Source organism: Perca fluviatilis, chromosome 20, assembly GCF_010015445.1.
Source record: "Perca fluviatilis chromosome 20, GENO_Pfluv_1.0, whole genome shotgun sequence".
Taxonomy (NCBI): Eukaryota; Metazoa; Chordata; class Actinopteri; order Perciformes; family Percidae; genus Perca; species Perca fluviatilis.
In genome coordinates this window covers 28,623,186-28,639,730 of record NC_053131.1, presented here as the reverse complement: position 1 = coordinate 28,639,730, position 16,545 = coordinate 28,623,186, and the positions used below count along the sequence as shown (strand labels likewise).

The following is a 16,545-nucleotide window of genomic DNA, read 5'->3' as shown; positions in this document are numbered from 1 at the left end:
AAACACGGCCAATAAATAGGACCAACAATGCCCAGTACATGTTAGCCAAAGAGAGCAAATATATGAATATTATATTCATACCGAAAGCTTTGATCTTTGCCTAATACTACAGTAAAAACATAGATGAAACATCTTGGAGGTTGTGCTACAACCAAGGTTAGTAGAAGTGCACCTTTAAAGCCGATATAGCAGCCCATCTCATATATTGCTTAGGTATGGTTTTACACATACACAACACAGGAAACAATTAGGATTATGTAGGACACGCAGGTGACCTTTGTTTTATGTGGTGTAATTATGGTATTTTGTTGCAGTTGCTGCATGGGGATAAGGTCCTGTCACATTTAATTTTTACATACTGAAAAGGAGAAGTGTCTGTGTGTGTGTGTGTGCATGTAGCTGCTTTAGCGATTATGCTGGAGACTGAGAGATAAGTGGATATACACGGTAAATGAGAGAGAGATAATGCGCACAAATGGCAGGAGACAGAAGAGGGGAGGAAGGATTTGATTATTGTAAAAATAAAAACAACCGGAGAGAAGGACAAAACAGAGGAGCCACAGAGGAGCATGGAAGATGAGGATGAAATAGAAACATGGTGAGACAGGAGGACGAGAGAGAGAGAGAGAGAGAGAGAGGTGGAGAAGTGGTGGTGGTGGTGGGGGGTGGAGCAGAGGTCTCCTAACCTGGTGCGACGGGGCGTGTGCTTGTAAATAAACATCAGCCTGAGATTATTCCGAGCACGAAAGCCCAGACCGTGGGGCCCTGAGGTCAGAGTGGGCCCATACCTGGCTCTCTCTCACACACACACACACACACACACACACACACACACACACACACACACACACACACACACACACACACACACACACACACACACACTTATTTGAATCCACACCTACAGAGACTTTGTGTTGAGAGCAAAGCATATTCAAATACTGGTGTGTACGCACAAACACATAAAAAGAAGACACACACATTTGGGATATAAAAACCCACAAGCATGCATGCATTAAAAAAAACACACCCAAATGTAAACTGACAAATGCACACACACACACACACAAAATCAGCAAGAAAAAAAATGAATTTGAACAAAGAGAATATGCACACTGCTGAAGTGCCCACTCACACAGCAGTGCCCAGACTCACATTAAGGATTCCACACAAGCATGTGTACACACACACACACACACACACACACACACACACACACACACACACACACACACACACACACACACACACTCTGTACTGTTAACACCCCAGATGTCTGCAGACATCCAGTCAAACCTAGCTCAGACACTGTGTGTCATCCATCTCGTTTTTTGTTCCCTTGTTGTTTTTGAGGAACCGACTGATGAGTCCGGACAATGGGATGTGGGATTATTCACAATGACATAATATGTCGCTACATTCACAGCACACTCACACTTATCCGTCAACTACTTCTTGCATCCTCGAAATCGGAAGCAGAGCGAGTGGGACCACATCTCCTTTTGCTGACCTTCTATGCCCCTCCCTGGGGCTAATAGAAGTAACTAACTAAACTAATTTGCTGTTAAAATAACAATGAAATGCTGCATTATTGACTTTAGACCAGGTTTTTGTTGGTCAATGGCGCGACCACTTCCCGCTGCCTCAAGATAGCAATACGCCAAGAATGCACCTGAACACACCTTCCTGTAAGACCAGCACGCCCACGGGCGCAAAGATGGGCGCAGGTGCATTTGCTATTTAGACGATGTGGGCGCTGGACGGGAAATTGACAACTGCGTCGGTCGTAAACTAGCAAAGACACTTGCGTCGGGCTTTGCGCTGCGCTGCGCTGCGCTGGGTGCAAGATAGGGCCCTACAACATCAAACATCATTTCATTTATTATTTATATTGAATAAATGTTAATAATCTCTGTTTACATGAGGGTAAATTTTCAGTTGATTCACACTCATTGTTTAACTTTAAGGATCTTTGGGCACCAATTTGTTTCAATTTGCCGTCCTGCTGTTGTGGTGTCACAGATTGCATACACAAATCACTATCTCCATCAAAACATACATTTTACTGAATTAACTCATAAAGGAACAACATAAAACATATCTATTTATGTGATGTGCTTACTGTTCAATGCTGGGGGATAAGAAGAGTTTTGGGAAGACTTGGGTAGCCTCAGCATCCTCAAAACTCACTGAGAGAAGGGCAACATCCTCTCCAGGGTCCAACGCTGTGTCCTGAGAAAGACAAAGCCAGGTCAGTAATCTTATTCAGTTAAACCACTATCCATAGGAAAAACACCATTGAACTGAAGCTGGGACTCATTCACGTAGACATGGCTGTTGTATCCATGAAAAGAACCAGTTTGTAGGATGTCGACATGTTTAAAGGTCAATCGGCATAGAAAGCGTTTTTTTTGGAAAGTTTTTGACATCGGTCACTCCTCTGTCTCACACGTTTTTTTTCCATGAAGAATGAAGTCTTTTTTTTTTATCTTTCTCTGGTGCTAAGTACAGCATAATCTCAACAGACAGCTGTTTACATGTTGTCAAATCATTAACCATTTGTAGTCATTGATCAAGCCCCCTATACGCTTTCTGGTTTCACTATAGGCAGATTCCCCCGATCGCTATAATGGGGGGAATCAATCACTGAATCAATAAATAAACAATGCTGATTTCTTCCTGTGGAGCCTAAAGAGCCTGATATGAGCCTGTTGAAGTTTAGCGATCACTGTCCCCTTACCTCCTCAGGCCCTGCAGCTGACAGACAGCTGGTTCTGAGGACATAGACGGTCGAACAAAAGTCAGAGACGATGTGGATTGAACGGACAGAATGCTTCAGTCGTGCACCACTCGCTTCTCGCTTTTGGCCAAGATGTACCCGTTCAAAAAAGCAACACTAAGGCGGACTAACAAAGCCTGACATCATAGAGAAAGATGAGATGGAATAATTTAATTGGGAACTCATGGTCCTTACTTATGGACAGTATCTCCTTGAAAGCATTTATAGTGTTGGCACTCGTTTGTATACACAAAAAAAAAAATCCTAAAAAGAGAGGATTTCCTGCGTACTTTTTCAACTTCCTACATCTGGTTAATGACATGATTGTCAACTTTTGAAAAGGTACAAAAATTGTTGGAGTTAGCTGGCCCATTTCCATAATTGGTGTGGGGGGACAACTTTGGGGGAGCACATTGTTTGAAGCATACGGATTCTTTTAGATTTCTAGATTTGGTTCCAAGTTTCCAGGCAGCCACTTGTCCATAAAATAAGCTATCTATATTGCAGTACTTTTTTGTTTTGCTGTAGCAGTTGGAGAATCAATATGAGTTCTTAAAAAGTTATGTATGTGGCCAGGTTAGCTCAGTTGGTGGAGCAGGCGCACATATATAGAGGTGTATGCCTCGACGCAGAAGGTCCAGGGTTCGAGTCCGACCTGTGACAATTTCCATCTGGGGTAGCTCCAGTCTTTCCGCTCTCTCTTCCCCTTTCATGTCTAGCTGTCCTATCCATTAAAAGGTGCCCTGCCACACAAAACCGTTATTACTTGCATTTTTTTAAATATGTTAGGTCCATATGTGTTTGTGTTGTGTCGTGAATGTGAAAATGAACTGCTCCCTCCTCTGTCAGCTCTAGCCACTGAACAGAAATAAGTGGAGAAATCAGGCCAATTACAAAAGCTGGTCAGTCTGACGTGGTGTTGCCTGAGCTCATTACTATTCATGAGCTCGACCAGTTGCACTGGGTAAAGGATGCTGATAGCCAGGCTCTCATTGGCTAGCTGTTAGCCAATCAGAGTCAAGCAGCTTAGCTCGTTGAATATTAATGAGAACTGGCAGAAATCGAGCTGAGTCTTCCTGCAGGCTTTCTATACCACGATAGAATGGCTTGAAACAAGGTAACCAAGGCATTTTTTTCCCACAAGAAATGTTACAGAGTCCATGGTAGAACTTCAGACATTACCACAAAGTAATGAAATACGTGTGGCAGGGCACCTTTAAAGGCGGAAATGCCTCCCCCCCCAAAAAATCTTGATTTAAACCACAACCGGGGATCATATACTTCTGTGTACACAACAAGTGTGCGAGTCCCAAAATATTGAAGGAGATGAAGAGGGTAAGAGGAAAGACACCAGAAGAAACATCTGTTTTGTTTCTCGCCACATTAGCTTCAACAGCTGCGGCTGAGCTGATGACTGGGAGCACCAATCAAATCATGTGTGAGATAGATGCAGAGGCCACCCGGAGCTGCTCGCTACAAACCTCGTCTGTCTCTCCAAGGTTCTAATTTCTCATTGTGTGATGTTTTTCCTAGAGCATGGCTACTTCTCAGGCAATGTCATTAGTGCAATTCCACATCAAGTACCATTCTGGGCTCTCTCTCCAGACAGAGGATCGGCAGCGTTAATCAAATGTCTTACAGATGGTTTGAACTCATCCATTTGTTATAATCGCTGCCCGCCGTAGTGAGAGGAAATCTAACCACCATACATGATGGACAGAGGCACAGTGCAACCAGTTTGCAGCATGGCAGCCTCAAATGTGATCAGGCTTATTAACTAATTACACACACTCTGCTGATCACAAAACCAAACTGACCATCGGTTGGAGAAAAACATGGCTGAGTGGGCGGAAAAATATATTCCTTCACTGAACATTTTCCCTCCAAGTAGAGTGGAATTAATTTCTCTGCACGTAATCTAATGATTTTGAACCACTTAATTTAATGAAAGAAAAAACTAATTATTAAAACAAAACAATACAAATCAACGTAAAATCAATGTACTGTAACATGGAATACAAATATAAGGGTCATTAATGAGCAGATCTTGAATCCACAGTACATTTCTACTGTAGCACACGCAGATATCAACAGTCACAGCAAAGGCTGCCTTGTCGTGGCAGATACATTAGGGGGTAAGACATAAAGAGTAGAAGGGAGGCGGTGAAAGACAGCGGGGTGTGTGGCAACCAAAAGTGTTGCCTGATGGAATCAGCTCACATCAATATAGTGTGCATCAGTAAACAAGAACTGCTCTCTGTCTCAGAGCAGCGCTCGCGGCTTCTGCCGCTGACGATACAGGACACATAGGAACAGGCATGGAGATGTGGGGCCGGGGTGGGCGTGGGGTTTGGGAAAAGATTGTTTTGCTCCAGTTTGTAGCTGTCAAGTCCCGTTCTCATCTTTAAAGGTGATTTAAAGGATGCTTCCTTTGGACTGGGACAGAGTAAACAGACAGATGAGAACCAACAGGAAGACGAGAGGCCAGAAGAAGAACATAGGGCAGCTCTGTGTGAGCTGCAGCGGACCATCCCTCGATTCGGTCGGACTAAGGGCGCCGTTGTAGGGAGAGCCTTTTTTTTGTTGAATGATTCAGACTCATCTCGTCCCAGCAGACAGCGAAGAGCTGTCACAAGTCATATTGCATCAGTGAAACAAACAAACAAACAAAAATTAAAAGGCAGACCCTTTAACTTTTAGCTATTGCCATTCTAAATGAATGTGCTGCGCAATGAACCTGAAGCTATGTAGATACAAACTTTTTTTAATTATTTTTTTAAGTTAAGTACAACTATACATGAAACTTTACAGGATTATTTCACAACCTCACTTTTATGTAAAACTGGGAAGTAACACTCGTGACATACATGGCTGTCAGCCAGGTTTGACCACAAGTCATTTCTTCCAGTGTATGAGCCTAAAATGAAATATCACGTAAACAGAAGTCTTCAGCCACACTCCCCCCCTTGAGGCTGTACTTACAGTAGACATAATACAGCTATACTGCTTTGAGCTAAATCCTTACATCAGCATACTAAGATAACAATGTTTACTATAAGGATGTTAAAATGTTTGCATTTAACCATTAACCGACAATGATCAAATAATGCAGTTATCAGTTAAATAGTTAAAAACAGTATTACTAAATGTAAAAAGTAATTAGGAAAGGTTTGTTGCATGATAAAAGATAGGATATATGCTAGTAAACGTGCTAGAGCAAAAGTAAGCTCTTTTTTCTAAGAAGTCTGTGGCTCTCACGACTGGCTGAATTAATATAAATAATTGTTATAGCTCATACTCAAAGTCGTTACAGGGCGGGTAGAAAAAAACAACAAACAAAGCAAAACAAAACAAGTAGAACAAAACAAGAACAGAGAAAAGGGAGATGGGCAGGTGGAATGGGTAGGCTGGGTGAAGAGATGGGTCTTGAGGGGGACTGGAAGATGGTGAGGGACTCGAGGTGGGATCTCTTGGGAGGGGTCCAGGCCTGGGAGCTGCTCTGGAGAAGGCTCTGTCCCCAAAACAGCCGAGGTGACTTTGGATGGAGAGGAGACGGCTGAGGTGGATCTGAGGGACCGTGAGGGTTGGTGAGGGGAGGCAGTGAGGTATGAGGGGCCAGATGGTGGAGGGCTTTATAGGTGAGGCCAGGATTTTGGGTGATTGGTGGGAAATGGGAAGCCAGTGGAGTGTTTTAGGACTGGAGTGATGTGGTGCCAGGATTTGGAGCAGGTAATGAGGCGGGCAGCTGAGTTCTGGACCAGTTGGAGTCGGTTGATGTTGGTAGAGCTGATGCCGAGGGAGAAGTGAGTTGCAGTAGTCCAGTCGGGAGGAGATGAAGGCGTGAATGAATGGCGCTCACAACAGCCAGCTATGTGCATGGATGTATTAAGAGAACTGGATACAGCGTTCGGCAGGAAGCCCCGTTCATTCCAATGAGAGTGCTCAAAAGCGCATAAAGCAATCATGGAGCTCAGATCTTCCGCGTTGACTGGCCCATGACGTCACGATGGACATGCGCACCAGCAACAGTTAGTTTGTGTTGTCGTAGCAACCGGTAGCAACATGCTTGTTCATGAGCTTCTCTCTCGTGTCTCTTACAAGTATAGTTCGTTCTCTTAATAGAGAGGCGGAGTCCCTCCCCTTCCGGCGGACCGCCATTGGGACCCTAACTCGGAAAAAATATGAACGGTAGAAAATGGGGAAAGACAAATTATTTTTTTATCCCGTTTGAATTGAGCCATGAATTACAGTTTAATAGATATTTTTGCAAGTCAAGAAGGTCTCAGTTTATTGTTAAACTGTTGAAGTATAAGACAAATACGTAATTAGAAAGACTACACACTTCAAAGTCGCATGGATGATGTCTCGTAACGTTACTCAAATGAGCAGAGGTGTAGTGCAGATGTACAGTACAGGCCAAAAGTTTGGACACACCTCATTCAATGCGTTTCTTTATTTTCATGACTATTTACATTGTAGATTCTCACTGAAGGCATCAAAACTATGAATGAACACATATGGAATTATGTACTTAACAAAAAAGTGTGAAATAACTGAAAACATGTCTTATATTTTAGATTCCTCTGCTCCCTGCTTTGGCAGGGTTAATTAGTGGAATTTCTTCCCTTATTAATAAAAAAGCAAAGAGTGGCTACTTTGAAGAATCTAAAGTATAAGACATGTTTTCAGTTATTTCACACTTTTTTGTTAAGTACATAATTCCATATGTGTTCATTCATAGTTTTGATGCCTTGAGTGAGAATCTACAATGTAAATAGTCATGAAAATAAAAGGAAACGCATTTGAATGAGAAGGTGTGTCCAAACTTTTGGCCTGTACTGTAGTTCACTGAGCGGTTTCACACTAAACTAAGTGGTACTTTGAAAAACCTACGCCTAACTGAGACTTTCTCCGGCTGAAAAAATCTTTTAAATTGACGAACATCATATTTGTAATCCGTGGCTCAATTCAAACCGGACCAAAAATTAATTATTTTCTCTCCATTGACTCCTGTTCGTATTTTTTCGAAAGATAGGTCCCATGGACCGGAAATAGAAGGGCGTGACTTTGGCTCTCTATACATCCATGGTATACGTGGCGAACTTATGAACTCGCCATTTCATTTTCTAAAATATACACCAACGTTAAACATTGTGTTATCGTTGTTCCTGATCGTTTACATGCTTATCTAAATAAATGATGGATGTATTTAGAGAACCAAGGAGATGTAATCATTATATTGTGCTACTAGCTAGCCACTAGCTAGTGCTAGCTACTAAGGTTAGCCTGCAGTTTCGTGAACAGAGAACCAAGGGGATGTAATCACTATGTCTGTAGTAACGTTATCTAGGCATATAGCTATGTATAGTGTAACCGTTCTCTTAATACATCCATGCTAGCAGATAGCCCCGGCAGTTTGGGAAACGCTAATGACGTTACATCCACGTAACAGGCTTTACAGCATACATACATCCATACATCCCTCAGATCTATCATAAGATAATACCATCATCTATCATAAGATAATACCATGGCTGTATTGCATCCCCAACCGGCACCGTCAGACACCGGTTACCAAGAGCCTGGGTTTGTCCGAGGTTTCTTCCCAAGAGGGAGTTTTTCCTCACCACTGTCGCACTGCTTGCTCTTGAGGGAATTACTGTAATTGTTGGGGCTTTGTAAATTATAGAGTGTGGTCTAGACCTACTCTATCTGTAAAGTGTCTCGAGATACTCGTGTTATGATTTGATACTATAAATAAAATTGAATTGAAATTGAATTATTAATAGAACACATGGTGAATTACAACCATTAGCCATAACCATTATTACAGCTACAGGAACTCGGGAGAAAATATGAGCATGCACAGTGCAGGGGTAATATGGGAGTATAATCCCGCTGGTCTACACGCCGTTCTTTATGCATGTTCATCGTGCCTAGTTTAATACCTCTGGATTTATTCGTGTCTCCATGTGTCCACGACAATGCATGCGACATCGTGGCTGCATGACAGGTACGAGTCAACAGCTGTCCGCAGACGCTGAACGGGGAAATGTCCGAGCCTCCCGGACTGCAGACTGCTTGGTGTATCACGGTTAACTATTGGTTAACAAGGGTCTGCTATCTGAATTGAAAAAAATCTGAATTAGCATCCCTAGTTCACCATCTTAAATGTTTATCATGTTCACCATCTTAATGTAACGTGTTAGTATGCTAACAATGGCTAATTACAAACTAAACACAAAGTGCAGCTGATGGGTATTAGTTTTTCAGGTATTTCATAAATCAAAATACTGGACACCTTCAAATTTTTACCTGATGAATGCTCAAGAGGTAACATCACCAAAGTGATCACCGAAGTTATTAAAATTCATCCTGAGTGGGCATGAATGTGTGAACCAAATTTCATGAAAAACCATTAAATAGTTAAATTTCATTCAAAAGCAGAAAAGTCAACCTGATGGTGGTGCAAGAGGAAAAGTCAGGGGATCACCAAGCTTCTTCCTCTGCGGACCATGAATACCCGCACAATATTTCACGGCAATCCATCCAATGGAAGCTGTGGACCGACCAACTGACAAATGCAGTCATTACAATTATGGAAATGTGAGTCAGTGAGATAACTGACTAAACTGTGGTGATAAAACAGTTCAGTGTTTCAATAGAGTCTAAAGAAATAGAGAGACATTTTCTTTTTCTTTTAAATACATTTCTAAATATTGTAGCTTTTTTCACTGAGAGCGAAACAAAGATGTTTGTCCCTGAAGCTCTTGAACTGCTCAAATGTCATGATGCCAATCTGGAGAAGAAAAGTTGTCATGCTTCTTAAGTGGCATGTTAAAAGTAAACGTAAGTGTAGAGGGGCAATACAAATGCTTTACTTGACAGCTGGTTTGGGTTATGGAATACACAGTGTGCTGAAGTGGTGTCCTTGCAGTGCGGTTGTAATTTAGAGGCATTTAAAAAAACTCTCTCATGTTGTCCTTCTCCCAAAGCTTTGCAGATCTATACAGGAAATTGTGAAAAGATAGCCTAATGAGAACAAACGGTGACCTTTTACCGCGTGCCTTGAAACCATTATTTAAATTGAAACAGAAGAGCTTCCCTCTGTAATAAAATATAAGCCCTTAATGTTTCTGTGCACACATACACACATCTTAAGCCCTTTTAAACAAATACACTTGAGGGCAACTGCTGCTAGCTTATGTAAAGAGTTAGTAGAAAAAGAACATTAAAAAAGTTTGGCTCCACAGGCTACACGCAGGACCTTAATGAAGAGACTTCTTCATTGGTAAGTAATGAGCACTGAAAGGGCCTTGGTCAGAGGACTCCAAGACAAGGAGGGGTCCTGCAGGGGTGGTGGTTGGACATTGAAGCACTATTTACTACATGCCCCTGGGGAATGTGACTCAACTGCTTAAGGACTGAATTTAGGAAAGCGGGTGAAGAGTGTGCACAAGTGTGCATGGACATCAAGGTCACTCGGGTGCCTCCGAGTCAAACCCTTTCACGTGGCCACCACGTCTTCCATCCTCCTTACTTATTCAGACACATTGGTACATGAGCATGCACGCACACACAAACAAACGCACAGACCCCTTTCCTTGTGTCCGTCCCTTGGTCTCCTGATGCCCCGGCCTCTGGCATCTCCTCTGTGTCGCATGTGACAGGTTGGAGATGTGACAGCTGTCCTTAGCCATACCAAGTCTGGCCAAAGTCACAACCATACACAAACACACTCATCTGCAAACCCTACACAGGGGCTCTACTGCAGGGCTAGTACGGAGGAGGTAAGGGCACTTTGTCCGCCTTCTTCGCCCAACTTTAAATGTCATGCCCAACGTAATGGGGCGACTTGACTGACAGCACGGTTGTTGTGCAAAGACATGTCCAGCTTGCAGGCGAGACGCTCTGAGTGCCCCTGTACATATGCTGGACACACAATAAGTACTAGGCAGCGGCTTCAATTTAGGTAGGGCATTTTGAGCAACTCTGGTTCTGTACTTGTTGATCAAGTCTAACTAAGGGTGCTTTCACACTCAATCTGTTTGGTTCTGTTAAAACAAACCCTGGTGCGTTTGTCTAAGTTAATACAGTTCATTTAGGCTGGTGTGAAAGTTGTCAATTAAACAGCCGGACAGAGACTGATTGAAAATAAGGGTCTGGGTCCACTTCCAAGTGGGCTCTGGTGTGGTTTGAAAGCAAAAGGCCCATCCACAGGAATTATGATTAAAAAAAAAATCTATCTGCTGATTGTGAACTGTTTAGGAAGCGATCTGTATAAGCGATGCATATATTTGTGCAAATAGTTTTGTAACCATGGTTTTGTAACCATGTTTTTTTTTTTTTTTTTACCCTGATTAATCAAACTGTCAAAATCTGTTCAAATTGTGGTACGCTTGTACAGTAGAGACTTTGTCTTAAACGTTTCACTTTGCATGACATTGCTACAATTCGCCCAAAAAATACATTTCAATGCCCTGTAAGACATTCTGCTATGTGACAATCATCACATAGCAGCACAGAACGTATCTTCTATGTTCAATGTCAACAGCCTTGAACAGAGCAGAAAAAAAACAAAACATTGACTAGTACAGCATGTTAAATATTAAGTCCTACAACAGAATATAGTGAATGAATGTCTGATATACTGAATTATGCGTTTGTGCCAGCCTTTTCATAAGTTTGACAGACTTACGCCATCACACCCTGAGGGCGGGAAAGCACAGGGTCAAGGTGGCATCTGCCAAAACGTCTCATTGCATGACATGAAATGTTCTGATTGAGAAAGAGAGTTGAGGATATTGTCCCTAATGATGTGGTGGTGCTGCTGTTAGTGGGGAGGGGATGAGCAGAGATGTGACGTACTCCAGGGGCCATGACGACCATGCTCCCTCCACCTCAAAATACAGAACATGCAAGCACAAGCACAAGTCACCACAAACCAATCGGCATGCATGTCCAAGAGGACCTAATGTCCTCTTCTGAAATATCTGACCTATTGCATCTCTCCCTCTTTTTCTCGAACTCTCCATTCCAAAAAACTCTTAGCTTATGTTTTCCGAGTTGGGTTTGGCGGGCGTAAATGTTTAGATGATTAACCAGGCAACTTTGTGTCACCAAATAGTTGTATCTCGTGCAAGGGCTTTATTTTGTCATGAGGACAATAAGCGAAAGATAACAAAGCACACGTGCTTCACCTGGAACCATGTTGGTAGAGTAGTAGACCCAAACACACCTAAACACTGGCCTGTTGCCACATTCACAAAAGCTTTGTGCATGGGGTGTGCTTGCAAACACAAGAGCACACCTCTTTCTAAAGTCTTTTAGAATGACGGGTGTGGCAATAAATGATAATCTATCCAAAATGTTCCCAAGTTAATTGGTTAGTGAATGCAGCCATAACTGTCTGTAGTGTTAAACACATCATAGAATAAAACTTAGTTCTATAATGTAATCTTCTTAATTCCGATTTAGGCCATGGACAATAAAGTGGTGAGTGGTTCATATTTATAAAATTTAGTTTTCACTCTTTAAGGTCCCATATTGTAAATAGTGACATTGCCATGGTCATGGTTGTAAAGCAGGTCGAGGTGCTATATAAATACTGTGAAAATCTCAAAACGCTTAATCCAGAGAGAAATGCACACAGCCCGTATTCAGAAACTGTTCCTTCAAATGAGCCGCCAGGACTTCTGTACAGTTGTGATGTTACAACTATACCATAGGTAGGTAGAAAGGGCAGCTACAGTGCCGTTACAGTCATTCCTCGGCTGCACTGATGGTGCAAAGATGCCGAAGACGCGGATGCAGGAGACCCCATAAACGCTGACCAATCGGAGCAGAAAGGTTTTTGGGGATGGGGGCTTAAACAGACAGGTGCTCAACTGTTTCAGACAGAGGGTGCCTACAGGTATATTTTGACAGAAAGTATGAGAAAAATGTGGTTTTTAAACATTAAAGCATATTGAAGTGGAAACCCAAAACACAAGTGGAAATAATGCAGAGGTTCCTCCAAATTAACAATAATTTTAGTTAGTAATGGTAATTAAGAAAATAATAGTTTATGATGTAAAACACTAACTTTGATGCAAAAAGAGTGGCTGCAACTTCCCAACACTAATGACGCTTTCTAAGTTACTGACTTTATTGAAAGATCACACTTTACCATGGCATTTAAAAAAAGAAACACTCTAATCCAGTAATAAAAGAAGCTGTAACAACTGAAAACAAGTCACAAGTGCAGTGTGTTGCAATATACTTAACCAGTGGCGTCTCCACCCCAAAAACCCACACACACTTAGCATCCACTGCTTGGAAATGAGATTGAACGAGGCACGTATTACTGAGTCATAACCAGGGGTGAGATATAGGTTATTACAACCAGCTGGGCCAACAGTACAGTTAATATGAGTAATCTGTGGTGACAGAAAATGCTTAGAATCAAATGGGACATCCATTCAACAACCTAATGCAATAATGCCACATACTCTATATGTTTGAAAACACTAAAGGTGATCTACAAATGCCATTTTCAAATATTCCACCTTTTCAGGAGCCTTTTTTGTGACAATAACTGGCAGATGACCAATAGATGTTCCACACTGAGACACTTAAGCAAGCTGATCATTATTTCACTGAAACACGAGTCATATGTGTGACTGTGGCCAAGTGTCACTGATGGTGTCACTAAGAGCATGTCACTGCAATGATCTGGTCTTTGCTGTACTGTCTGTGCAAATATCATGTGTGTGATGCTAGGGCTGCAAGCCACAAGGATGACTCAAGTATGTGTGTTTGGATGCATGTGGATAAGTGCAAGAAATGAATAAATGCATGTAGTATGTTCATACTTATGACACAATACAGGGTGACCGATAAGTCAAGCACCCTCTGACTTCTTGACCTTTTGGTGACAGCATTATGTGTAACATCTTAAATCTCAAATTTAGAAAGGGGCTCAATTGCACAGTGAATCGGACTTTGGAGATGTGATATAAAAACAATGCTACCACTCAGTGCAAACTTTAAGCTGAAGAGACTAGACTTTTAGCAGAGGGCCTAACACTGGTTCGGTTATTGTGGCATTTTCTGGGGCTGACAATTGTAATTGCATTAATCTTGCTTCACTGACAGTGTTGCAGGGTGTTTTTGTCCCACTGCACTGTTAATGAGACTAATTCGGTCATTTGAACCACTGCAGCCCCTTACCCCTATTTGGGACCAATGGGACGTTGGGCCTAAATAACCATGAAATTAAGACATTTAGTGAAATTAGAAATGATTTTGCTTATGACAAAAAAGATTTAGCATGAGGATCTGTCTCAGCGCAAACCACACAATATAAAGAAATACTATATTTGACATGCATTTCAAGCACACACTCTGCAATCGGTCCACGCTATGTGAGAAGAGAAGGATATTGTTTTTGTTTAGCTTGGAAACGTTCTTTTTTTTTTACCTTTATTTAACCAGGAAACGACTCATTGAGGTTAAAAATCTCTTTTTCCAAGAGTGTCCTGGCCAAGACAGGCAGCAGTACAACAACACATACGTACAAACACAAAATACACTAAAACACTAAAAACATAAAACAACTGAAACAGCAAATCCCTCAAAGTCAAATACAATCTTAAACACAACCAGCAAAGCATCTACAGCCAGACGTGGCTGCCTCCAAGTCAATCAACATCCTCTTAAAAGCGACCAATGACACCAGCTCAATAAGTTTCATGGATTTCTGGAACTTGTTCCAGGCAGAGGGAGCAGCAAACTTAAACACCTTTTTCCCCAGTTCAGTTCCAACCTTTGGAACAGCATACAACATATTTTTAATATAATATTGCAAGGCTCTTACATTTATTTTACTTATTTATTTTAAGAAATAATATTAATGCATCTCTTTTTAACGTTAATAATACGGTATGCACATGAAAAAGGGGCAAACTGATTTAACAAAGAGATAACTAAATATTTTTGAAATATGGAATGTATTTAGGATGTAAAAAGGGACAGATAGACAGTGTGCTTTCCCAATCCCTTTTCAAACAGCATGTAGCCTGCTAATTCATTTGAGGCTTTGAAATTAGGAGTTGGGGTCTGATAGCATTGTATCCAATCTTAACCCTGTACTGAATCTGCTCATTTAATCTGAATCAATTGAAATCCCTTATTGAATGTATTTATGTTTAGTGTTCAGCTTTCGAAAGGGATTGCTGAGAAGACAGTTTGAGTGGCAGCCTTATTCACATACACAACATGCAGCTAAAATCGGAAAATGAGAGAACTTAATTTATCCTGAAAAAAAAAAAAAAGTGTGCCAAAGATGCTCAGTATACACAGAAAAAGATATTTATCAAATTAGCAGTGTGCCAAAAGTTGGTTGAGCATTCCTAGGACTCCTGACTGACTCTTGAAGACGTTCACTCTGTTGGTGTTGTGGGAACTACAAAAAAAACACTGCTCCACCTGCGATTACAGTGGTGGAACAGAGTGAGACTTTAACTTTATAAAAATCTTTGGTTGAGAACAGACACTAGCTTGCAGCACATAAACCCAACAGCAGCAAACTTTTGTTTTGGCCTGTCATCAAGTTTTGCACGAAATTAGCGTTAATTAGTTTTATCCTGCAAAAGCAACGGTCAGCACTGGCTAAAAATGAGAAGCTGCAAACTGAATATTTTGCACATTGACCTTTGCTCATAAGAAAGAGCAAAAGTTTCAACAACAGATTTGTTAGCTTCAGAGCTTAGCTGCTAATATTATTCCAACCTTGGTGTCAGACATGTGCATCCAAAAAAAAAAAAGTCACATTCACACACTGTACTTGTCACTCGCATTTCAGCAAAAGGACCGCACTGTAGAGCGCTGGGATGGATGAAAAATGCAATGTTTTACTCCATCTATTTGAGAATATAATTAATCTGGTTAGCTTGTTTTTTTCAGATTCTGCTACTTTGAGAACATTAGCTATGACACTTTCATTTAAGCTTTTTGTACATTGCTTTGGAGAAATAAAAAAAGAAGACGGAGAAGAAAAACTTGGGCAGAAAACGTCAGATTCTTCGTTATTGTGGGGCTTTTTCAAGTCACTGGGATGCCAAGGGTAAGCAAAGGCCAAGACGAATGAGCACAGACAGGCAACGTATAAGGACCCAATTTCACCCTGAAGCCACCAACGTGTTAATAAAAAGCCTACAGAAGGCAGTATAAGGCGTACAGAAGGACGAGGAATTGAGAGTTATATGAAAGCTGAATACGATCAGGGTTGAAGTCAGAAAAATAAACAAAGGATTAGGAAGAAGAACATTTGGAGGTGTTGCAGAAAGAAATAAAAAAAAACATATAGATAGTGTACAACTTAATTTAGAGCGAGGGCGGAAAGTAGGCCAGATAGAAGTAATTCCATGGAGGCATGGAGAAGTGTGGGGGGGACGGAGGAAGAAGAGAAGGAGGAGGGGAGGGGGGGGAATGTTCTCCTGAGACTGTAATGCTGGAAACCTCTGATGCTCAGCTGGGGGTACAAGCAGGTGGGTGGGAATCTTCGTTTGGAGACGCAGTGTGGGTGGGTAAAGGGGGTTGCGGTGGGTGTTTGTGGATCGCAGATTTGCCGAGGGAGACAGGAGGCGGGCGTGACCTTTGGTATCAGGGAGTCATACTGGGGTCATTGGAGCATTTGGGAGTGGATTAGAGCTCATTGCCCTCCCCCCCCCCTCCCTCGGAGGTGCTATCTTTCTATCTATCTATTTTAATAATCTTTTGCCATT

At 41.7% G+C, this 16,545-nt stretch overlaps 1 protein-coding gene across 2 annotated transcripts in view; it reads right to left on the bottom strand.

Annotated features, from left to right (window-relative positions):
- babam2 (BRISC and BRCA1 A complex member 2) overlaps window positions 1-16,545 on the bottom strand; it is an 87,253-nt gene that overhangs the window by 27,019 nt on the left and 43,689 nt on the right. For both annotated transcript variants that reach the window (XM_039785267.1, XM_039785268.1), the window contains exon 7: window positions 2,123-2,232. In XM_039785267.1, coding sequence (XP_039641201.1) covers window positions 2,123-2,232 — 110 coding nt within the window. The remainder of the gene's footprint in view (window positions 1-2,122; window positions 2,233-16,545) is intronic.